The sequence below is a fragment of the Bactrocera tryoni genome, chromosome 1 (genome assembly GCF_016617805.1).
Source record: "Bactrocera tryoni isolate S06 chromosome 1, CSIRO_BtryS06_freeze2, whole genome shotgun sequence".
NCBI classification, from domain to species: domain Eukaryota; kingdom Metazoa; phylum Arthropoda; class Insecta; order Diptera; family Tephritidae; genus Bactrocera; species Bactrocera tryoni.
In genome coordinates this window covers 89495906-89518467 of record NC_052499.1, presented here as the reverse complement: position 1 = coordinate 89518467, position 22562 = coordinate 89495906, and the positions used below count along the sequence as shown (strand labels likewise).

At 35.1% G+C, this 22562-nt stretch overlaps 3 protein-coding genes across 5 annotated transcripts; 2 read left to right on the top strand and 1 right to left on the bottom strand.

Moving 5' to 3' along the window:
- The first annotated feature begins 1592 nt into the window (after positions 1 to 1592).
- On the top strand, positions 1593 to 5548 carry LOC120781623 (IQ and ubiquitin-like domain-containing protein). Its single transcript, XM_040113857.1, has 10 exons — positions 1593 to 2065; positions 2127 to 2257; positions 2316 to 2428; positions 2514 to 2731; positions 2832 to 3178; positions 3648 to 3811; positions 3877 to 4009; positions 4196 to 4308; positions 4904 to 5088; positions 5215 to 5548. The coding sequence occupies exons 1-10, from the start codon at positions 1593 to 1595 to the stop codon at positions 5543 to 5545; spliced, it is 2208 nt and encodes a 735-aa protein (XP_039969791.1). The 3' UTR covers positions 5546 to 5548.
- A 289-nt stretch (positions 5549 to 5837) lies between these two features.
- LOC120781629 (FAST kinase domain-containing protein 4) lies at positions 5838 to 8466 on the bottom strand. Of its 2 annotated transcripts, none has more exons than XM_040113863.1 (7): positions 8369 to 8466; positions 7922 to 8185; positions 7141 to 7863; positions 6830 to 7079; positions 6472 to 6746; positions 6337 to 6406; positions 5838 to 6146 (listed from the first exon to the last, which is right to left on the bottom strand). In XM_040113863.1, the coding sequence occupies exons 2-7, from the start codon at positions 8133 to 8135 to the stop codon at positions 5933 to 5935; spliced, it is 1746 nt and encodes a 581-aa protein (XP_039969797.1). In that variant the 5' UTR covers positions 8136 to 8185; positions 8369 to 8466; the 3' UTR covers positions 5838 to 5932. The 2 variants fall into 2 exon arrangements, with proteins under 2 accessions (XP_039969797.1, XP_039969803.1); XM_040113869.1 differs by lacking the exon at positions 8369 to 8466 and adding an exon at positions 8310 to 8331.
- Positions 8467 to 9599: 1133 nt separating this feature from the next.
- LOC120766563 (clathrin interactor 1) lies at positions 9600 to 21237 on the top strand. Of its 2 annotated transcripts, none has more exons than XM_040092157.1 (7): positions 9600 to 9943; positions 12538 to 12739; positions 12799 to 12948; positions 13014 to 13200; positions 13270 to 13363; positions 13426 to 14222; positions 14530 to 17429. In XM_040092157.1, exons 1-7 carry the CDS (start codon positions 9891 to 9893, stop codon positions 17307 to 17309), a joined length of 4263 nt encoding a protein of 1420 aa, XP_039948091.1. In that variant the 5' UTR covers positions 9600 to 9890; the 3' UTR covers positions 17310 to 17429. The 2 variants fall into 2 exon arrangements, with proteins under 2 accessions (XP_039948091.1, XP_039948100.1); XM_040092166.1 differs by lacking the exon at positions 14530 to 17429 and adding an exon at positions 19046 to 21237 and having other exon boundaries at positions 9603 to 9943.
- The last annotated feature ends 1325 nt before the right edge of the window (positions 21238 to 22562 follow it).

Here is a 22562-nt window from a genome sequence, read left to right as displayed (position 1 = left end):
TTTAAAATAGTGTTGCATGGATAGGAGGCGTGGTTGTAGTCTGTTTTCGCGCATTCGCACTGTAATATAGGAATGTCAAGATTGCAACATTATCTTTACATTCCTATATTACAGACCGAACTAGGTTGAAGGTGAAGTAGAACCGGAGATGTGTGATTTCACCTTAAGGTAAAAATGAATGGATGGACGTAAAGTTTAATTTTTCTGACGCATTTATTATTTGATTTGAATTCTGTGCAAATCTGGGTGATATAGCTTGAATGGTTAGGAAGATAATAATACATCAAACCTGCTCCGTTGGAATTTTATATCTTTATTTCCGGTTTAGTTATGGCGTTTCGTACACTTGGTCGTGATCTGAATACGCCTATCTACTTTCTTCTAGATATCTTAATATTTACTCAAATTACAACCTGCACGAACAGGCAACTCGTCTCATTGTACGTACTGGCATACTGTATCACCTAAAGCAAACCGTTTGGTGAACAAAACCATTATCTCTATATCAACATGTTGCAAGGGTATAAATATAATGTCAGTGTACATAAGGATAAATCTAAATAATTTGTTTGAAGAAAACGTTAAATTGTTTGTAAGTGCGGTGATACTTGTTCCTCATGAACGAACACTTTCATCCAGTTCATAATAACATCGGAACGTGATTCCGCAACTTGCAGTCCTCAATCAGTATATTAAATTTTTAAGACACTGGCCACTAACCGGCCACTTTTGGTCTCGATTTATTGTTGCAATACTCGAAGTTCTGGGAGCAAACATTAAAAAAAAGTTTATTATTTATAGAATTCCGATGTCTTTGAAAATATGCTGCATAGAACAATTATTATTTTTGAAAAATATGTGCGAATTAAAATAGATTCGACCGTTATAGCAGAGTTCGCCTTAACTTTGTTACAGAGAAGTCTCCGCGGAGTGAATTTCTTTGAATCTAATGTTTTTTCGGCATCAACGTAGCATTTCCTTTTATATGTAATTTTCGACTAGTTTCTTCTCACATTTGACCTTCTAATGGATTTTATGAATCCATCAAGCTGGTGATACGCTCGGGGCATTGCACCTCCAGAGTTCACTATTGGAGAAAGATGGACGAACTAGAGCGATTTTAACGCAAGAGTCACAGCTTTAAACAACAAATACAAGACATTGCGATGGTGATTCCGATATTACCTGTGTGGATGAAGTAATTTATTCCATAATAGCGGTGCAAATACGATATTCTTGAATAGAAACGGGTAAGTGGCGCTACTGAAATATGTTACGACTAATATTGATTTTTTGTTTGAATGTGTTTCGGTTATACATGAGAGTGTATGTATATGGCAACGGTTGTTATTTAAGAATTTGTGGGAGAAGCCTCTATGCAGTTATTGAACCAACTTTACTCCAAAGTTTAGTGAGCATTTGAAAAGGCTGTCAGAAACTAGGCTTGACACTTTGGAAGACTTCCAAAAGTGATTTGAATTAAAGCAATGTTCTACTAGAGTGTCACAAAATCTTAAAAACTTTTTACACATTCAAATATGTGTACGTAATTATTATTTTGCTAATGTTCTAACTGTTGTGCAATTATCAAAATGAATTGTGAAGAGTTGCGAGAACTTCCGAATATGAAATATATGCAATTTATACCGCCTCCGCCTTCGCGTGGAGATCCATTACTCATTGAAAAACCAGAGACCAATAAGAAGGATGATTGTTCGGAAGAGCTCAAAGAGATTCCATCAGAGTTCATCGATGAAGTATTGGCAGTGGAAAATGTAACCGTTAAATTTCGCGTAAATGGCTCTCGCATTGTGGCTCAAGTATATTCGAATCGATCGAGCATTGCCGATATTAAAACTGATATCGGTAGCAAGTTTGAAGTCGATCCAAAGTATATAAGACTTACGCAAAACGAACGGGAAATATCAAATCGTTGTTTGTTGGCACAAACGGATTCAAACCAATTTGGAATATTTGAATTCGATTTAGATTTGCTGCATATTTCAGAAATGAATCTTGGCGATGGTATGGATCCACCAAAGTTAGATCTGAACATATATTATAAGTGAGTACATTTCAACGAAATAAAGTATAGTAGAGAATGATAAGAACTTTTACTGCTGCAGCAAATATCACATGCCCGATTTTATAACTGTTAACATTGAAGATGAGAACGGATTTAGAACGGTTATTGTGGAGATATTGAATAAAGCAATTGTAAAGCCATTTTTGTGTGGTTACCGGGATAAAGCAACAGGTAAGTTCTATATACGATTTTTTCAAATCGATTCTGAAGTTGACCACTCTCTCTCTAGGTATTGAGTATTTAGATGCATTCACTCAAACTGGACCATACTTTGATAAAATGAAATTCAATCGTTATATCAGCAGAGATACACAAACTTATGAGTTCAAAGGAAAGGAAATTGTGAGTATTAACTAATAATAACATGACAATAATATAATTTTTTGGATTCGAATTTTTACAAGAAGTGCTCTTACTCACTTTCCAGGACACTGCGCATGAACAGTCTACGCAGTGCTTTCAGGACGGCAACAATGTGTTGTATGTTTCCGCAGCCACAGATTACACCATAACTCCCGGCAAATACCAAACTTATGCCCAAAAAATGCGCCGCGAGAATAAACTGGCCAAAATCATTTTGATACAACGTAATTTTCGTCGGTTCTTGATTGTGCGTTTCATGCGGAATGCAGCTGCAAAGTATCGGTAAGCTGGAAGAAACAATGAGCACCGTTTCGGTGGGCTGCAAATAAAATTGTTTCGTTCGATTTCTTTTTTACTGCTCTTTACACTTTGCGTGTGGTAGTCGGCTGGTGGCTAACCGCAAAGCCGAGGAGGAGCGGCTGCAGGTGGAAGCAGAGAAGCGCATCAAACGTATTGAGTTGGCGAAACAATTTCCACAAACAAAGGACGACTTTGAAATGTTGTATGGCGAAGTACAGAAATGGAAGATCGCCGAGCTGAAACGAATAGCACGATTGTATGAAGGACCTGCACGAATTGCCGAGGTCAATGTGCTGCTCGACAAGGAGATTCAGCTCCGAAATGGCATCGAAAAGCAACGCTGTATAGTCAAGAAAGCAATGGAGGATTTTCGCAATGAGAAAATGCTCACCAAATTGGGTGAACCAATCAAATGGGTTGGCTATAAAGGTAAGCTTATATCTACAGTTCTTTTCTGCCTTTTCCTACAGTAAATTTGAAAAGTTATGGCAGAGGAAAAGTATAAAGAAAAGTAAGTAAGTACTTTTTACTTTTACATATAAGTATGTGGGTATGTAATTTATTACTATAGACTAATAACTGCTAAATTTTAGACTTTATCGAACCCAAAGTCTAGAGAATAGGTTTATAAATTTTTGAATTTTATTTTATGTAAACATTTTAGAACGATACTAGTTTATCACGCATATCTTAGCAGACATTGGAAAAAACTCTCTTAAACATGTCGAACATACATATGAATGTATGTACATATGTACGTATGTTATCTTAAATCCAGGAAAATATGTAGAATTAGACTGAAGTGAAGAGTAAGAGTATAGAAAATGAATTTTTGCAATGCGTTTTATTTATTGCTTTTAGCCATGCATTAAACTTGAATATTTGTCATTTCTTTAAGATAACATAATTCACTTGGATTTATTACGCACTCAAAGGGTCCGTTTCCTAACTGAAGTCTATAAGGATATGCAAAAGAAGACGAGCCGAGAGGAACGCCTTGAGCTGTTATCGAAAGTGAAACGCATATTATTGGACGAACGTGAGTTTCCGGATTTTGTCGAGGTTTGTTCGTTTGCAAAATTGTCTTTGTAAATAATAGTAACTATGGCGAATAATCTGAATTGCAGATATTTGATCTAATTCAAAGGGAAATTAATTTGCTCATACACACAAAATATTGTGACGTCGAGATCTTACGTAAACGTCAGAATATACTCTGGATGGAAATGATCAAATTCTCCAAGGATAAGCCTCCCGATCGTACGAATTGTTAACTTTCCTCGGAGGCTTAAAGTAAAAACCAAAAATATGCATCAAAACCAAACAAAAATAAACAAATTATTGTTGCATTCATGTCAAATGTTAAATTGTTTGATTCTTACTTTAAGGCCACAATGCCCACATTCGATAGATTTTTTTGAAATCTGCACCGCTTTCCTATTTCAGATGGAGAAAAACGTATGTGCGAGGTGTGTAAGAAGGTGAAGCCGTACAGCCAGTTTGCGCTTAGAACGCGTCAGAATAATGTAGACACTTGCAAGCGTTGCTATTACATCAAGGTAAATCCAGCTTTATTAATTTACAAACGTTACCCGCTTGCATTAAAATAATAAATACCAAATATCGTTAGCAAAAATAAATAACCAAATGCATTGTATGTACTATACTATACCACGCGGATCATCTTCATGTTGATGTAACCCGATTTTGCCCAATTTATATAAATGTAACGAAGACTGATTGATATTTTATGTCCTTTCAATGAAATTAGGAGTAGATGAGCAACAAACAAATTTACATTTGTAATATGATGAAAATAACAAAAAATCGAATTTACCTTTTTGGGTTTGGCAGTTTCTCCAATTTTTCGACAAACAATCAAATCTGCAAAGGAAATTCCTCCAATTTTCAAATTACATATAATTTTCCATTAGTTCAGAGGTGTCTTCACTCATCCTATAGTCTTGTCCATTATAGCTCATGGACTGTGAACTGCACACACTCTACACCTATGCGGTGTATATACACACATACATACTTATGTATGTATATCTGCATGTACATACATACATATATTTAAAGTGCCTGTGGCATTGCAAAGAAGTGCTTAAAACAAACGAAGTAACTTCCGTCCGTCTTCTTGCCTTTTTTTAGATCGCTTCTACGGACAACAAAACGTACGCTGCAATATTACGCGCTATACAGCGAGATGAGCGCAAGCGCCGCTGCAACGCGTCATTCGCATTTGTGCTTCAAATGGACGACATTCGTTACATAATTGACCAAATTTGGCACAGTCACTCAATACTTAGCAAGAATGCGGTATTGAGCAATTTGCGGTAATTATGAGTGCTACAATAAGAACGAAATATTTAAACAAAAAACGAAAAAAAATTGCTACATTTCGCATACATTTCATTTGCCTTTTCTATAACTTTACGCATTTGTATTTACCTTCTAAATAGTTTGCCACGATGGTTGAAAGGTGAGGATTGGTCACCATGGAATTGTATTTGCCTTACTGAGTCAGAGGCACGCAACCATTATAGACTTGACGATCCGACAAAAGTGTACGACCCTAAAATGGTGTTGGAGGTAGGCAATAGACATATGTTAGCTCGCGCTGCATTCCACAAGATGACTGAAATCGCCACCGAATTCGTTGAGACGGGACAATGGTTTCATGTTGGATTAAATAAGCAACGCACTGTCTATCCACCAAACGAATATCCACGCTCCGGTTTTCCCAACAAATCAGCCAACCCGATATTCAAGGAAAAGAAAAAATGCGATTGAAATATAAGTACATATGTATGTATGTATGTAGAAGAGTAAATAAAATATCACTTTTGCGCAAATTGAAGAGTATGTTGACAAATTTGTTTTTTATTAGCATTCCTAATGTTTTTAATTTATCCAACATTCACTAATGTTTAATTGTATTCCCATGGTCGGGCGACGCAGCATATTCTATATTACAATTTGTCGCCTTAAATTGGGAAAGATAAATAATTAAACAATGAAATTGTTATCTCCATATTTTTACATAATAAATTACAAACTTAAATGAAATGATACAGCGCTCAAATAAAAATTGTCTAACTCTTTAATTAATGACAAGTCATTGACAAAATTAACAATAATCTTTCTTATTGCGTTAAATAAGGCTAACAAGTATAAAGCTTAAACATTACTACTGATTATCGCTTTAAATTTCGCTTCCAAATACTGCACCCGTTTCAGCAGCTTGTCACTGGTGTTGAACTCGTTGTAGGGCACAGGTATGACTTTGTATCCACTTTTTTCCAACAAATCAAAGCTTAGGTTCGTTATGCCGCTAGCCGAGCGATGAGTTCCATGGCAGACATCGTGGAAATCGACCACCATCAACGCAATTCTTAAAGAAAAATCGTCAGTTTTGAACATGTAACAGCACTAAAAATATCTATGCACATACGTAATTAAGTAAGTCAAATATTTGAAGATAAGTATTGGTAAAAAATTACTGTTATGCCTAGATTACTTTTTGACCGAGTATTTATTTGTTAATTGTATTTTAAAATCGTAATAATAAGTTGAATACGTACTTTATTGCATTTGGGTTCTCTTTATCTACGGGTAATGGATTCCTTTTATGGTCGAATAAGCAAAGTGCGTCTGAATGGTTATATGTACAAAAGATAATATGGTAATTTGTGTACAATTCGAAAACAACAACTAACCAATTAAAAATCCCATTTTGCTGTCATGCAAACTTTTCAGATGATTGCTGGTAGGCAGCAAACTCTTCAATGCATCCAACATCCCGTTAATTAAAATTTGTTTAGATTTTGAATGCGCAAGTGGCACTCGGAAAACTGCACTATCTTCTGGCAGAAGTGTTCCTTTGTAGTCGCATGCCAAATGCTGCGCATATGCATTCAAATTTAATAACTTCATTTTAGAGGTAGGTGAGAGACCATTTCGATCCGCTTCCAGTTTCTCAACGAAATTTGCACTATGAAATATGAAATGAAACACGAGATGTTAGAAGTTTAATATATAGTATAAATTTAGGAGCTTAAGCAAAGGGATACCCACCTCAAAACAGAGGTCAGCTGTTCGTGGCTCACAAGTCCTAACATTGCAAGCGACCACACGTGATTCAGCCAATCATTGCATTTCTGAAAATCAGCACATACAATAGATGTAGATAACTTTTTACTAACATCATCAATAAAGGAACTTTTGAAATTTAATATTGCCGATGTAATGAACAAGGCACTTATATCTTGCGGCCGACAAATTTCGGAATTTTTCAGTGTCCATAGTGTTAGAGCCTCCATAATGTCTGCAAATAAATTTTTCATTTGAAATTTTTGTGAATTTAGTTTGAATATATGGATTCCTACCTAAATCGCGGTACTTTAATATTCCCAAGCTCGTTAAAATGGACCCAACAACTGCTGATTTTTCGGTATTTTTTGGCAACGCAGTCTGTATATCGGAGCAAATTTTCGCCGCTAGCACTGAATCTTGAAAGTTTAGGGTTGCCATAGCATACAACACATCAGCAGACTGTTTAAGATCTAGTTGTTCAGTTGTGCTACTTATATTGAAGGCAAGGGATCGCAATAGAGGCGTACTTCGTCGTTTACGTTGAGCCAATGTGCTCATCACCTTCACCATTTGTGGTAAACTTATGCTGGCAATTAGTTTGGCAGCCTCGTCATCACCAGCAACTCCTAAAACAGTGTTAAGGTCGTCAGTTCGAAACCCGGATATACGTTTGGGACCGTTGTTTTCGTTTCCGGAGCCACCACTCGCATTGCCGTCTTTACCCATGGTGCGCCCTAGCACGCGACAGACACGCAAAAAGCGAGCATCATTTTCAAATTCCGCAATCTTAGCACGATTTATAGAGCTCCATTCAGCTAGCGTCGAGACGATTTTCAGAGCATGTTTACGCGAGAGCGGTCCGCTGGATTCTGACACAGATAAAAGGCCGTTTACAGTTTTCGCGTTAAGGATGCGCTCGTCAAGGCTGTTCCTCCCTTTACTGTCAGTAGTTTTCGATTTTTCCTTAGTGTAGCTATCTTCTTTGAGGGACTCAAACGCTGCAGCAACCAAAGAACCTGTCAAAATCGGTATTTATATTTTATAGTTTTGATACTGCTTATTCAATTAATATACTTTTTGGTCTTTTTGCATTCAAGTCGGTGTGGTCATCACCGGACGTACTCGTCTCCTTTTCTACTGGATTTTGGGTGGAAATATCACCCGGTTTTTGTGTTGCCGAAGTTGCGGTTAAGCCAGCACTCCTTACAGATGTACTATATGTTGCATATTGTATACGCCGGAAAAGCTGGGCGGAACCACCGCCTGTAAAGCGTTGTAACACCAACATTGTTCACACTTCTTATTAATAATTGTGGTGTAATTACCCGATAGAACCTGCTGTATATAGATCAAATCTTTTATATAACCTTTTGAATACTGATGATCAATTGCAATATGAAAAATATAAAATTTTACAAAAAATTAATGAGTGTTGCAATTTTTTTAAATTATAAGTGTATACTTAAATGAATATTCGAATATTAAATCGTTGACATTATACTTTTATTTTACAAAATTTACATTTTCCAAAATGTGTATGAAAATCAACGAACACCGCAAGACAAACGTCAAAAGTAAAAATATGTTCCTAGGAATGGAAGCATATATCTCTAATTTGATTGTCAAACGATAAATCGTAAATTTACGAATAAATTGTACCGAACAAATCTTTGTTCAGAATTCCTTGTTGACTTTGCGTTATCTAAAAATACAGTAACCATGGATGATAATTTATTTTCCAAAATAATATCAATGTGAATATATGTAACAATTTAGCTTTAGGTGTTTTGTATGTTATATCTTCTTCTTTATCAGTGCAGACACTGCTTACGCGATTATAGCCGAGTTGAGTGTATGTACAGCCTACTAAAGCTGTAACTACATAACTCACAAATGCGTATGCTAAAGAGTAAAAGTACCCATATACGACATGCATGTGCGTTCAATCGGATTATGTTGGGGAATGTGTCAAAAGTTGAGCCCGTAGAAATCAGCCCTTTGGTTGTTTTCATTTGAACAATGTTGCCATTGCTCAATACGCATATATAGTTTTGTACACATTTAATTTTCAATTACAATTTTTCATAATATAATATACAAAAACTGAAAACAAACTATTAAAAATAGTTTATATATTTATAAATAATAGCATTCGACTCTGATTTTGAGTTAGCTTATGAAAATTTCAAACATATTGAAAACAATTTTTATAATTACTATAGTATATCGAGACTGGCAACCCTGCGTTGTGAGAGAGCAATCAGCTGACACGTTTCTACGGGGAAAATTTCAAATACCGTGGAAATCTACGGTATCCTACGGTAAAGCAAGCGGAAAAGCGGTGTTGGCTGATCATTTACATTGCGCTCTCATAAGATAAGTCGTATCAGCTGATTCGGGCTGCGGTTTTGCGGAATTCGCTGATTGCTCTCTAAAGCCTTGTTCACATACAACTTTCCTCGGTTTGCTTGACAGTTCATACTGAACAACAAAGCGCGGAAAACAATTGGTATGCCACAATTAAGGCTTTGCTTTCCTTTTTTTTGTAAACGTGATCATAGAAAACGTACGTACTTTCCTGTCAAAACAAAGGTCTGTATTCAATTTATACTAATATTTACAATCTTAGAAGTATTTAATAAATTGATAGTATTTCCCAAATCAAAAATTTTAGTAAATACTTACTTTTTCAACACATCCCCAAATTTTATGCAAAGGTACAACCCTTTTCTAATTTATTGAAACCCGTAAACTCTGGTGACAAATCACCAAAACTTTTTGTGTTCTTTTCAACAAATTTTGCCACAAATTAATTTCTTAAATTCCACGGATTTCATTTGGTTTTCAATTTTTCCTTTAATTTGGTGCAAAATTGTAGAGTTCATGAACATCAATTTTGCGGTGTATAAAGTAAAATTTAATAAACACTTTAGGAAGAGCGAAACTTGAAAGGGTAGGCATAGACAAGGTTTGGAATTTGCAGTTGTGTGAACCCGAACTCGATATTGTGTAAAGATAGTGAAAATATTTGAACTGCAGCAAAATGGTTGATAAATTCATTAGCATGTGGAAGGTACGCGAATTGGCTGATAAAGTGTAAGTATGGAATCAATCAGAAAAATGCTTAAAGATAATATACTAGTGACCAAAAGACCTTGTGTGCACGCATATTGCTAAAGGCACTTTATAACTCTTACCAATTCTATATTGAAATTTCGTAATTAAACTAAACTCTATATTGGTTAGCAAGATCTAAAGACAATTGACGAACAGCCTCATTTACTCTCATATTATATTTAAGTCATATTTTCAATTGCGCTCATATGTACATATGTATTTCTGTATATAACTACTTTCGCTTTGTATAAGGCAGGTGGTTTTTGATTGGATAAAATTTATAATTCTTGAGCAATTATTTTTGTATAAAGATAAATTTATAAAGTAGGTATTCGACACAGCACTGCTATGTTCATGTGTGCCAGCTAACAATCAAAAATGCTTTCAAATTTAAGTTTAGGTTTTAATTTCCATTTCTGTATTTCTATATACCACATCCGTATTTAATTATATTTTTTTACTTCAAACACGCAACTACCACCTGTTCAGTATTGGTACAAACAAGTATAAATGTGCATATAATTTAGTAATGTTTTTGGATGGCCATACTATATATGTAGAGTTTTTCGCTTATTTCAATTTTTAATTTCGAATTATAAATTATATTTTTCTAAAAAAGTTACAAAACCCTCAGCTTATAACATAAGTTGGCTATAAGACCACTGAATTAACAACATGACTTGTTGAAAATGTTTTTATCTTATCTGTTTTTATGTTAAAAAAAATTAGTTGCAATCGAAAGTCCTTAAATCAATTATGAGATCTTCCTATTTAGAAGAAGTGTGAAAAATTTCAATAAGATCCTTTATTGCGATTACCTCAAAAATCTGGGAAAATATTCTAGACATAGCATAGAAATCAAAAAACTATTTTTTGAAATTTCAAGACAATTGAGTTGTAAAAATATTACATTATTAAAGAAAAGCAGTGTATGAATGCGCTTAACATACTCATTAACTTAGCAACACATCTATTAAAGCAGCATGCGTATACTGCTTAGTGGCATTCTTTACCAATGGAGGAGAAGCACTGTTTTGGTTGGATTTTATTAGGTCATAGGAAAAGAAAATATTAAATAGATTTTAGAACAAGTAAGGAAGAGCTAAGTTCGGGTGTCACCGAACATTTTATACTCTCGCATGATAATTGTGTAAAGTTTTATTCCGCTATCATCATTGGTTCCTAATGTATACATATATTATACAGAGAAGGCATCAGATGGAATTCAAAATAGCGTTATATTGGAAGAAGGCGTGCTTGTGAACCGATTTCACCCATATTTCGTACATGTCATCAGGGTGTTAAGAAAATATTATTTACCGAATTTCATTGAAATCGGTCTAGTAGTTCCTGAGATATGGTTTTTGGTCCATAAGTGGGCGAGGCCACGCCCATTTTCAATTTTTAAAAAAAGCCTGGGTGCAGCTTCCTTCTGCAATTTCTTCCGTAAAATTTAGTGTTTCTGACATTTTTTGTTAGTCGGTTAACGCACTTTTAGTGATTTTCAACATAACCTTTGTATGGGAGGTGGGCGTGGTTATTATCCGATTTCTTCCATTTTTGAACTGTATATGGAAATACCTGAAGAAAACGACTGTGTAGAGTTTGGTTGACATAGCTATAGTAGTTTTCGAGATATGTACAAAAAACTTAGTAGGGGGCGGGGCCACGCCCACTTTTCCAAAAAAATTGCGTCCAAATATGCCCCTCCCTAATGCGATCCTTTGTGCTAAATTTCACTTTAATATCTTTATTTATGGCTTAGTTATGACACTTTATAGGTTTTCGGTTTCCGCCATTTTGTGGGCGTGGCAGTAGGCCAATTTTGCCCATCTTCGAACTTAACCTTCTTATGGAGCCAAGGAATACGTGTACCAAGTTTCATCATGATATCTCAATTTTTACTCAAGTTACAGCTTGCACGGACGGACGGACAGACGGACGGACGGACAGACAGACATCCGGATTTCGACTCTACTCCTCACCCTGATCACTTTGGTATATATAACCCTATATCTGACTCTTTTAGTTTTAGGACTTACAAACAACCGTTATGTGATCAAAACTATAATACTCTCCTTAGCAACATTGTTGCGAGAGTATAAAAATGCATGTGGCAAAGAATGTAGATTAGAGTAGATCTAATGACCAAAATTAAAAATTAACAATTTCGAGCTTAGAATTCCGGGAAACCTCCTGTTGCAAATAACAACATTTGGTTCCTGTTATAATGTAGTCATGTTTCATTGTAAAAGAAAATAGGAGGGGAATGGGTGGGATGAATAGGAGCGAATGGGGCGGTTTGCGCGAAGATCGATTTAATTGGTGAATGAAATGCTGGAGTTCAGAAACACAATGGTGTGTAACATGGTCTACTTAACCTATAAAATACTTTTGGTTACAACGAATATTCACTTGTTTGATAATACATATGTATGTATGTAGGTGCAAGTTGCAAAATTAAATATAGGCTATATAATATATAATATTTATGTATATATAAAGTTATGTAAATAGGTATGTACTAAGCTATATATTTATGTCTAAACGGATTTTCCTCCTACCAATCACAGAACCAATGTCGTTATGAATTATACGGAAATCGAAGGAAAGGTGCGTGAAGCAACAAATGATGATCCCTGGGGACCCACAGGACCTTTAATGCAGGAATTGGCTCATGCAACTTTTTCATATGAAAGTTTTCCGGAAGTCATGTCCATGCTATGGAAACGCATGCTACAAGACAATAAATCTAACTGGCGACGAACTTATAAGGTAGGCACATTTTCCTTTAACTATAATTCGGCAACTTCTCAACTGTCCTACAAAAACAGAGCTTACTACTGTTGAATTATTTGGTACGTAATGGTTCAGAGCGTGTGGTGACATCATCTCGCGAACATATTTACGACTTACGATCGTTGGAAAACTACACATTCACCGATGAAGGTGGCAAGGATCAGGGTATTAACGTTAGACATAAGGTAAAGTGTTAATTTGAGATGCTTTTATTTATTCAAGCTAAATGTTGTGTTTGTCTCTATTACAGGTTAGAGAATTAATAGACTTTATACAGGACGACGAACGTTTGCGCGAAGAGCGAAAAAAAGCAAAAAAGAATAAGGATAAATACATAGGTATGAGTAGCGATGCAATGGGCATGCGAAGTATGAGTGCACAAAGTGGTGGTTATAACGATTGGCGTGCACAGCGCAGTGATTTTGGTGACAATTGGTGTAAGTGAATGAGATTATCTACTTTTATAAGCAAATGTATGCTTAATAAAATTGTTGTGTTATTCTTAGATTCCGATGCACGCGGTGGTGACCGATACGAAGATGAGGATGCACAGTATGAAGGCGAGCGGGAGTATTCCGATAGTGATTCGCCGAGCCCTAGGTACGTGGTGAAAGGAATGGTAGTATAATTTTTTTGCTTAACAGTTTTTGTACACCATGCAGGAGAGCAAATCGCTACAATGATCGTTCGAGTCCCGCTGATTTTGGCATAGAGGCCAAGCCGAATTCTATTAACATGAATATACGTCCCAAATCCGCTCTCAACAACACTCCATCTAGTAATGCAAGGCAGCCAGCTGCAAAGCCAGTTGTTGGAAGTAAAAAAATTGACATGGGAGCTGCAGCAAACTTTGGTAAAATGTCACCAAGTGCGGCGGGTATACATTCGCCTACTCATCGAGATACGCCCATCAGTGGTGGGGATGATTTAATTGGTAGCAATGGTAATGAGGAGGGTGGCGTTGGATCAATAGACAACAATAATATTTTAGGTGTACAGCAAAAAGTTATTAGCGGCAATAATAATAATAACTTACTTGATGATATATTTAAAACCTGCCCAGCGCCGAACGACAAAACTTTGACTAGTGCTGCCATTACAACCGATGATTTGGACGATTTTAATCCTCGTGCAATCGAGTCGAAGCAGTCACAAGAATTTGGTGATTTCACCTCAGCCTTTGATAGTGGAGCATTGCCTGAATTGCCTACGACGAACATTGTGGGAGCTTCCGATGAATTTGCAGACTTCTCCTCATTTCAAGGAAGTTCGGCTTCCAACACACACAGAGTGTTGGACAATAGTTCGTTGACGACGGCAACTCCAGCTAACGATTCATTTGATTTATTTAGTGGCACCTCGGCCACTTCTGCAGAATCAGCGACGACTGGCGCTTCAACAACTACTGATCTTTTAGCTGGTTTAGGAGACTTATCTATTCATCAAAGTATGCCAATGGGTAAGTTTATTTTCTTTTATATAATCTATACAGTAAGTAAACACCATTGCGTAGGGTCGAAAATATTTTTCCAAGTTATTTATATCGAATGCGCATGATGATTGACATTCTTTAATGTGTATAATTCAGAAATTAAATATGTTATATACTTTAGAGTAATTAACTATTAACCAACCAAAATTGAAGTTAAAAAGTAGAAATGTAAAGTAAAGATAATCGCATACATTTTGTATCTACACGTACATACATTTGTAATTTTTGCGGTTACATATTCCAATTGGATGCACACGTTCTTCTCCATTTTCAGTCGATGATGGCATAGAAGAGAGTCTCAGAATTAAGCCAATACCTGTCAGCATTAAAAATACACTTAAACATGCAATTAGTACATTCAAGTCTGTACCGAAAGTCACCTGCGCAGCAGATGCAACGAAAATTTCAAAAACAATCCAGCATTTGTTCAGTGGTGGCGCTCTTCCTGGATATTGCACTGCAGAGAAAATTATCGGTCTCGACAAGGATGCCTTGGACTGGTCAGAAATAGCCGCGTATGAGTATGCGGAAATCCTGAATAGCCTTATAAAACTATTTACCCGCGAATGGCCGGATATTCGATCATCAGATAGTGATGTGCAGATATTTAATCTTTTTAGAGTTGATTGCAACTTTGCTTATATTTATGAAACTTTTTATTCGCTCAACAAATATCTGACTATCCTGGACGTAGATGGCTCCACAACCCTAGTATCTGTATTGACGGAGCTCGTGAATGATACTCAGCTATTACCTTTAGCTTTTCTGCATATCTGCCGGGCTCAATCAATGACACAAGAGTTCAAATCGGAATTAAAGGCATTGCCTACGCTGAAATTTGAAGAAATTAATGCGAATGTCACAGAATTTTTGCAAATTATTATTTCCCTACCGAATAGAGTAGGCAATAAATTGGGTCAAAACCTGCCAGATGCATTTATACCCAAAAAGTATGCTTATAAACTGCTCAGACATTTACTTTGTGCTTTGAATTTCATCTTCAAGTGCGAAGACATTTCGTATTTTAACTTGGCATTTTGCAGCCGGCTACTAAGTCGTGTAATAACGAATTTATGTAATGCCGAAGAAGCTGACAGCAAGCTAAATGAGTTTTTGAAAATTGTCGACGAGTTCGCTAAGTTACCAGGACCGCGTGTTGTAATACAGAAAATTTTTAATTCATTGGACTCGAATGCTATATATAAAGCGGGCTTGGCTGTACTGCTTACAGCGCCAGACGTTGATGCGTATCGCTTGCTTGGTAATGCTGTAGCCAATTCAGACAACTGGCAATTTTGTTTCACACATACATTGACGATACAACGCACGCCGAGTTCCGAGCATGCTCTTTGCGCCTTAGTCCGCTATTTAGCATTGAGCGATCCGAAGCTGGTACAGGTAGTCTTTAAACAACTGCTTAGTGTTTGGTCGAAACGTTCTACCCTACAGAGACTAACAGATAAGGAGCATTTAACGTTTGGCAAATTACTTATAGCTACTGCTAAACAATTATTTGCCGAACAGAAAGACAGAAAGTTACATCTGTTAAATGACAACGACTACAAACGTTATCTCCATGATATTTTACGTTTTCATTTGGAATGCGCGGACGTGATTCAAAGGCATATTGGCATGAAGGTGGTGGAGGTAATATTCAATTACATGGAAGATCCACACACAAAAAAGGAGGATCGTTTGCATTTTGATTATGAAGATGTATTAAAGTTGTCACGTGGCAGATTGATAACGGAACTTGATAGTATAGCAAATAACTACAAAATACCTACGAAAGACGATGTAATGGGCGCAGAAATTAATTTAAATAGATTAACAAATTTATTAGAAAGTTTCACAAGCGAAACGATTGAAATATCGAAATTTGTTACACCGAACTCTCATTCAAACCCTCATTATGTTTCTTTGAATAGTGTTGAAAAATCAACGAAACTAATGGAACTAGATTCTGATGATGACGAGGAAGAACATAAACCTTACGATATGTCTAACGACACGTCAATCGTAGCAGAAAAACGCCCCAAGTTTCTACTGGACTTGATACACACTTTGAGCACAAAACCAGATAACTATGAAGTCTTTGAGGCTGCCATATCTGCAGCAGAACCGTTGATACGTTCACAGTTATCGCAACAAGACTCCAGTCTTGCCATTGACATTTTACGTATCTTGGTATCACTTGAAATGCATTATTATTATGAGGACTTCGAACGGACGAAATTCAAATGTGGCGTGGCAGTTTGTGCTTCTGCACCAGGGCCCTCTGCAAAGTATCTATGCCGGGAATTTCACACCGAGAATACATGCTATAATGCCAATTTGCGAATTCTAATGCTACAAATTTTGGCTGCCGCTGCCAAAGAACTTTCCGGTATAACAGGAGAAACGGAAATTTCCACCGAAGCAGCATTGCTACCAACTCCAGCGAAACACCCGCGCAAATTTCACTTCGAAAATGAACACGAATCTCGTTTACTGACAGCTCAACGAATAATACGACAACGCCTAAAAGAGAAAACTAAGCGATTTCACGGCCGTCACAAAGCGTTGGACACAAAGCCCGTAAAACCAAATCGTTTCCACACTGTAGCAGGCACATTTTTCTTTTCACTTGTTCGTGGTCCACGCACTCGACAGATGTTGTACGTGAAGCCCGATCATATAGCGCATGACATTGATACATTATTGCTGGTTAATTTTCTACATACACTAACTGTATTTGTGTTAAGTGCCACGAATTGCCCCCTTCTCCCCGTCATCACTCGAGAAGTTTTTGATTTATGTACATTTGTGCGGTTCAGCGTAGAGACACGCATTCGACTGGCCACGTTGGAACTTATCGGTGCCACTTTGGTGACCACACCGGTATATGTTCTTATGACACAGTTTGGGGAGCGCGTTGCGGAAATACAACAATGGCTGGAAGGTTTAGTTAAATCACCACTATTTGGAGGCGAAACTTCAGAAGAATGTCGTGATATCGCTAATCAAATTCTGAGTACTTGCTATAAATTATACTCCACAGCACAAACTGAGTAAAAACCATTTTAACTGTCGAAATCAAAATAGCATACATGGCACGAATAAATTTCGTGAAACTCTATGTAAATAATTGTATTTTTCTTCATCAATAAAAGGGATTTTATATACTAACAGGAATTTAAATGAGCACATGTAATATTTCGTAAAATATAAATTTTAAGATTAATCGCCGAAATCCCGCTTTTCGCAATCAGACAATTTCCAAATTATATCAAAAATTTTTGTTATTGCACAATGGTGCCATCCAGCATTAAACAGGTAACATCTTGATTGCATATTCCAATATGTATGATAAAGGCTTATCACTGACTTTCATAGGCAGCTTTGTGATATTGCTTACACACTCATATTATAGATGTTCGATACCGATATCAAATACTGGGAACCTTATATTTAAATGTGTTTAGGCGTCACTACACCAGAAATCTTGATTTTTAAGTAATATTACCTGAAATAGTCACGAACTTTCAAATCTTGCTTACCTGGATAATCCCAAAAATCGTAGTAAAAGGAAAAAAGAAAGAAAAAGGTCATTATTAACAATAACGGTGTGACCCTGACAGTTCGCTATTATAAAACGTATTAGGAATCAACTATGTGAGCATTAATATAATTTCAAGTGTTTATCGCAGTTAAAAAAATATTAAATATTTTGAATAAATCATGTGAAAATATGTATTTTATATAATTTAATAATTAACTATATGTATGTAAATGTTCACTTATATAATGGGATTCATGCAGATAGTTTCCTTTAGATCTTTATATTTATTAGAAACAGAAAACTTTTCAAATTCCATTTTACTTATACGCATACATTTTAAAGTATTTTGTAAATTCGTTTTGATTGTATTTCTTATTTGTTTTTGTCATTCTTTTGCGCTTAACGATAATATTTTGGGATTTCCTAACAACACCTTATAATTGAAAATTCTTTGTTTTAACAAAAAAAATTAAAATATTTTGCATGTATGTATAAATGAAAGCGTTTCTCAACATACCCGGCATCGTACCACCACGGACGCATTAGGTAAAGCAAAAGAAGAGTAAACAAAATTATTTTGGATGTTAAACGCTTAGCTTGTGTTCCCTAAAATATTTACAACAAACACAGTACTTAGGACTAAATCACTTCTTTCAACCATTTTTTACATATGTATGCTTACATACATACACTACATTTATACGCAACTGCACAAAAAGCATAATGTACCCTAAGATAAAATATGTAATTATTTTCTCAAAACTTTATTAACTAATTTTGCAATGTTTCGGTTTTGCAGAAATGCGACATCTTTTCATTTTTGTTGAATTATTATTGTTTTGAAAAAATTAGCATATATTTCTTTATAAATAAAATTTTCAGTGCCTTATTTAATTGCAGCCAACTTATTTGCTTTTCACATTGCTTAAATAAAATACACAAAAACGTGTATTGAAACAATGTGTATGTTTAAGTATAAATACACGGAATCCACACCCCATTTAGTAGAACTTTTCTTCAGACTTGAATTAATGTTTAATGTAATGTTTTTTCTTTAATATTGTGCTTCATTACATTAGAAAACAGCATTTCAATCATTCCTATTTTTTGTTTATATGTACTTGAAATCCACAAATGTATATGTATGTATGATAATGAGTATATCACCTCATTTTGAGAAACTCTTACTTCTTTTTCTGCAGCGTTATTGTGAAGTATTAATTTCACCAACGAATTTCTAATTTTTCAGACAATATCTTACCGCCCATTTCAAGCAACAATAACAGCGACCTACTCCAACCCATTAGTGCTAGCAACATACAACAGCAACAACAGGCTTTGGGCGAATCAATAAATAGATCTAGACAAGTTGGCGCGCAAAATGTTGGTGCCACTTGGTCCGAAAACTTAAACACAGGTGATCTGAAAATTGATCTAGACAACTTGTTGAACAGCAAATCAAACAAGTCCAATGTGCCAGCACCATCGATGAATGCGTTAAAAACACAGAGTCCCACGAAACACATAGGCAGTGGTGGTAGTGTTGGTAATAACAACGTGCCATCGACAATGCAAACTACTAGTTTCAATGCGTTTGGCGGCGGCGGCATTTCTCCTTTGACCGGCTCCGGCTTTGGTACGCCGAACGTTGTACAGAATTCCGCAGTACTCCCATCTGCCACAATCGGCATTCCAGGCACTTTCTTTGCCCCAACATCACAAAACATTCCACCTCAATCACAGCAAACAACATCAACACCAGCAGTAACATCACAAATGTTTGCTAATTTTAGTGCAATGAATTTGGAACAACCACAACATCAAAAAAGCGGAGGCAATAGCAACAATAATCAAGTACAAGCGCATGGTTTTGATATATTCCAATGATATTTAATAGCATAAATAAATCACACACCGACATACCTATTATGTACTGTATACCTAGTTCTGAAAACAATTACTTTCTTGTTCTTGATTTTTTTTTTTATTCTTTGTTTTGATTCAGTCCTACAATCTAACTGCAATGTTAATTATTAAGAATATCCGTGTGCGCTGATTATTTGAATGAGAAAAAGTATTGCAATTTTTGACTCAAGAAATTCGTAAGCAATTAAAATTAAATATGTGCTTAAATCGATATGCACAAATATTACAATAATGTCTGTAATATAAATGAGTGCATTCGATATATGTACATACATACCTTTACATTTATATACATATGTAAGTAAAATATACTGTATTCAAGGAGTGCGTTGCTGCCTCCATTTTTGAGTTTTATATGTTGTGTAATTATTACAGTGAATATGCGTGTTACATACAATAGAAAAGTATACAATACTTATACAGATTTGCAATGAAATGTAATACATTGAAAACGTTAAATATTATTAAACATTACATTTGTATTAGTGAATAAAATGAGTTAATTGAATATACAAAAGAGAGTTAATCAAAGCGTATACTTACTGCGTCGGGTATGTTCCAAGACGATCATAATATACTTACATATATATTTACATATGTAAATGAAGGTAATGATTAACAGATTAACGAATCGTTCCGCAGAAGTATTTTAAACTCCCATTGAAAATATTGTTCCCCCAACGAAAAATATATGCCACCATTTTTATTTTCAAAATATCACTTCCACTTATACTACATTATTGCTTGAACATATTGACTTCCGTTCTTACATGCAAAAGAATAACCGACGACAGTTATTCATCTTACTGATTGTTATTATTTGTGTTGTGTTAATAATTCTCTTTTCAAATACATATTTTAAATATTATTTCACAAAAAAATACGTACCGTTATATTAGGTATCCACTCCGTCCTTATTCCCGTTTGGATTAAGTCTGTGCATATCGTCACTTCATTAACAAGCAACAATTAGAAGTTAAATTAATAATGGAACAAGGTTGTGTAAAAATATGTATATGAATTAATATTTTTGTAAATCCGTAGTATTATTTTATGATTTTCTGGGTCAATCAATGTGTACATCACTTTAATTAACATAAATTTGTATGTACGTATGTATATTAATTAGATATGAACATAAATTAGAAACAGTTTAATTAGAATAAATATATAATTTCGTTATGTAATATGTATACGTATAAAAACTGTTCGTAATTTTCCAAAAGTAAAATAATTGCAATAAACCATCGCAAACATTATATGGTGGTGGAATATTAAAATAAAATTTTGCGTTGTTATATAAACAACGTACATATACATATGTATGCATGTAACAAATAAATCAAATCATGTGCAAATTTTGTTTGTCAGTGGTATACGCATTACCTATTCGTAGAAATTTCCAGAGCGAAACCACCACCGAAACTCATGCCTCACAACGATTTTGAATGAAAACGTTCATTGTTGGTGCAGCTAGATACTGTATGTGAAAATATAAGACCTTAATGATGATGATATTGTTGTTTTTATAGCGGCAGAAAACCGTTCTGAAGTAATTTAGGGGATTGCTGCCGGGTTGACAGTCCTTGGCTAGATAATAATTCTAGATCCGCCTGTCGTGGAAGCCTTGATACTGTAGGTGGCATTGCTCTACCTTTACGTAGTATTTGTATTTGGGAAAATTAAGAAATAAGTTAAATATAAGTACATATGTACACTGACACTAGGCAAAATAGATTCAAAGGCTGCTGCTTAAAATTCGTTTTGAGCTTGCGTTTTTTTAAATTTAATATCGTAGGACAACTTAGTTGCTCTAAGAAACTACATATCTTTAGTTCGTTATTATAAGCTAAAGATATTCAGAAATAGGTAATATTTATTTGTTACTCTTTTGAGCTAAAGTTTTAATATTTTTTTTTGTGAACTTGGTCTGAGGAAACATCAAAATCAATGGTAGTGTGTAACCAGAATGAAACGGCTAAGTTCGTCTGTAACCGACCATTGGTCCGATTTCGCTAAACCCAAGCCAAGTAACTTAGGTACCAAGGTTCATCAAGATATTAAAGTTTTGAAATTTATTTATGTGGTAGAACTAATTACTAATTCACTTATTTTTAGAATATTTCTATTTTTAATATATTTTTTTTTATTCATACGCTACAGAAACTACTTTATTATATTTTGAGAAACAAAAAAAATATATACATACGTAGATCTAAACTATCGCTGAGATGGCATCTTCGAAATTCGATTAGATACATTGCTCTCCAAAATTATATTCTTTATATTTATATCTCTGCCTAAGTATGATTTCATTTCAAATGAATTTTCATTGAATGAATGAATTTCAAAATACTCAGTCATTATAAGAGGAAATATAGGAACTATTTTATCGCAAGTTTATATAAAAAACAAGAAAAAACGTTAACTATGTGTTCAGTTTGTATGGAAGCTATAAGCTATAGGAATCCGATCTGAACAATTTTTTCGTAGTTTATATTGTTACCTTAAGCAGTAGTCCACGTGAAGATGCCACTTCAAATGCGAAAGTTTTCCATACAAGCCTTTGATTCCGATTATTCATTTTGTATGGCAGCTATATGCTATAGTTAACCGATCTGAACAATTTTTTCGGAGATTACATTTCTGCCTTAGAAAATAACCTGTGCTAACTTTGTGAAAATACATTGTCAAATGTGAAAGTGTACCATACAAGAACTAGATTCCGATCATTCAGTTTGTATAGCAGCTATATGCTACAGTAAGCCGATTTGAGCAATTTCTTCCGTATATTACATTATTATCTTAGAAAATAACCTGTGCCAACTTTTGTGAAGATA

What these genes read in the sequence shown, in the direction of transcription:
- LOC120781623 (XM_040113857.1), top strand. Translation starts at nt 1,593, where the DNA reads ATGAATTGTGAAGAGTTGCGAGAACTTCCGAATATGAAATATATGCAA. An exon ending in AATGCAGCTGCAAAGTATCG is followed by an intron (nt 2,732 to 2,831) that starts GTAAGCTGGAAG and finishes TGCGTGTGGTAG; the next exon opens with TCGGCTGGTGGCTAACCGCA. An exon ending in AGCGTTGCTATTACATCAAG is followed by an intron (nt 4,309 to 4,903) that starts GTAAATCCAGCT and finishes GCCTTTTTTTAG; the next exon opens with ATCGCTTCTACGGACAACAA.
- LOC120781629 (XM_040113863.1), bottom strand. Translation starts at nt 8,135, where the DNA reads ATGTTGGTGTTACAACGCTTTACAGGCGGTGGTTCCGCCCAGCTTTTC. An exon ending in GAATGCAAAAAGACCAAAAA is followed by an intron (nt 7,864 to 7,921) that starts GTATATTAATTG and finishes CGATTTTGACAG; the next exon opens with GTTCTTTGGTTGCTGCAGCG. An exon ending in CAGCTGACCTCTGTTTTGAG is followed by an intron (nt 6,747 to 6,829) that starts GTGGGTATCCCT and finishes CATATTTCATAG; the next exon opens with TGCAAATTTCGTTGAGAAAC.
- LOC120766563 (XM_040092157.1), top strand. Translation starts at nt 9,891, where the DNA reads ATGGTTGATAAATTCATTAGCATGTGGAAGGTACGCGAATTGGCTGAT. An exon ending in ACTGGCGACGAACTTATAAG is followed by an intron (nt 12,740 to 12,798) that starts GTAGGCACATTT and finishes CTACAAAAACAG; the next exon opens with AGCTTACTACTGTTGAATTA. An exon ending in GTATTAACGTTAGACATAAG is followed by an intron (nt 12,949 to 13,013) that starts GTAAAGTGTTAA and finishes TCTCTATTACAG; the next exon opens with GTTAGAGAATTAATAGACTT.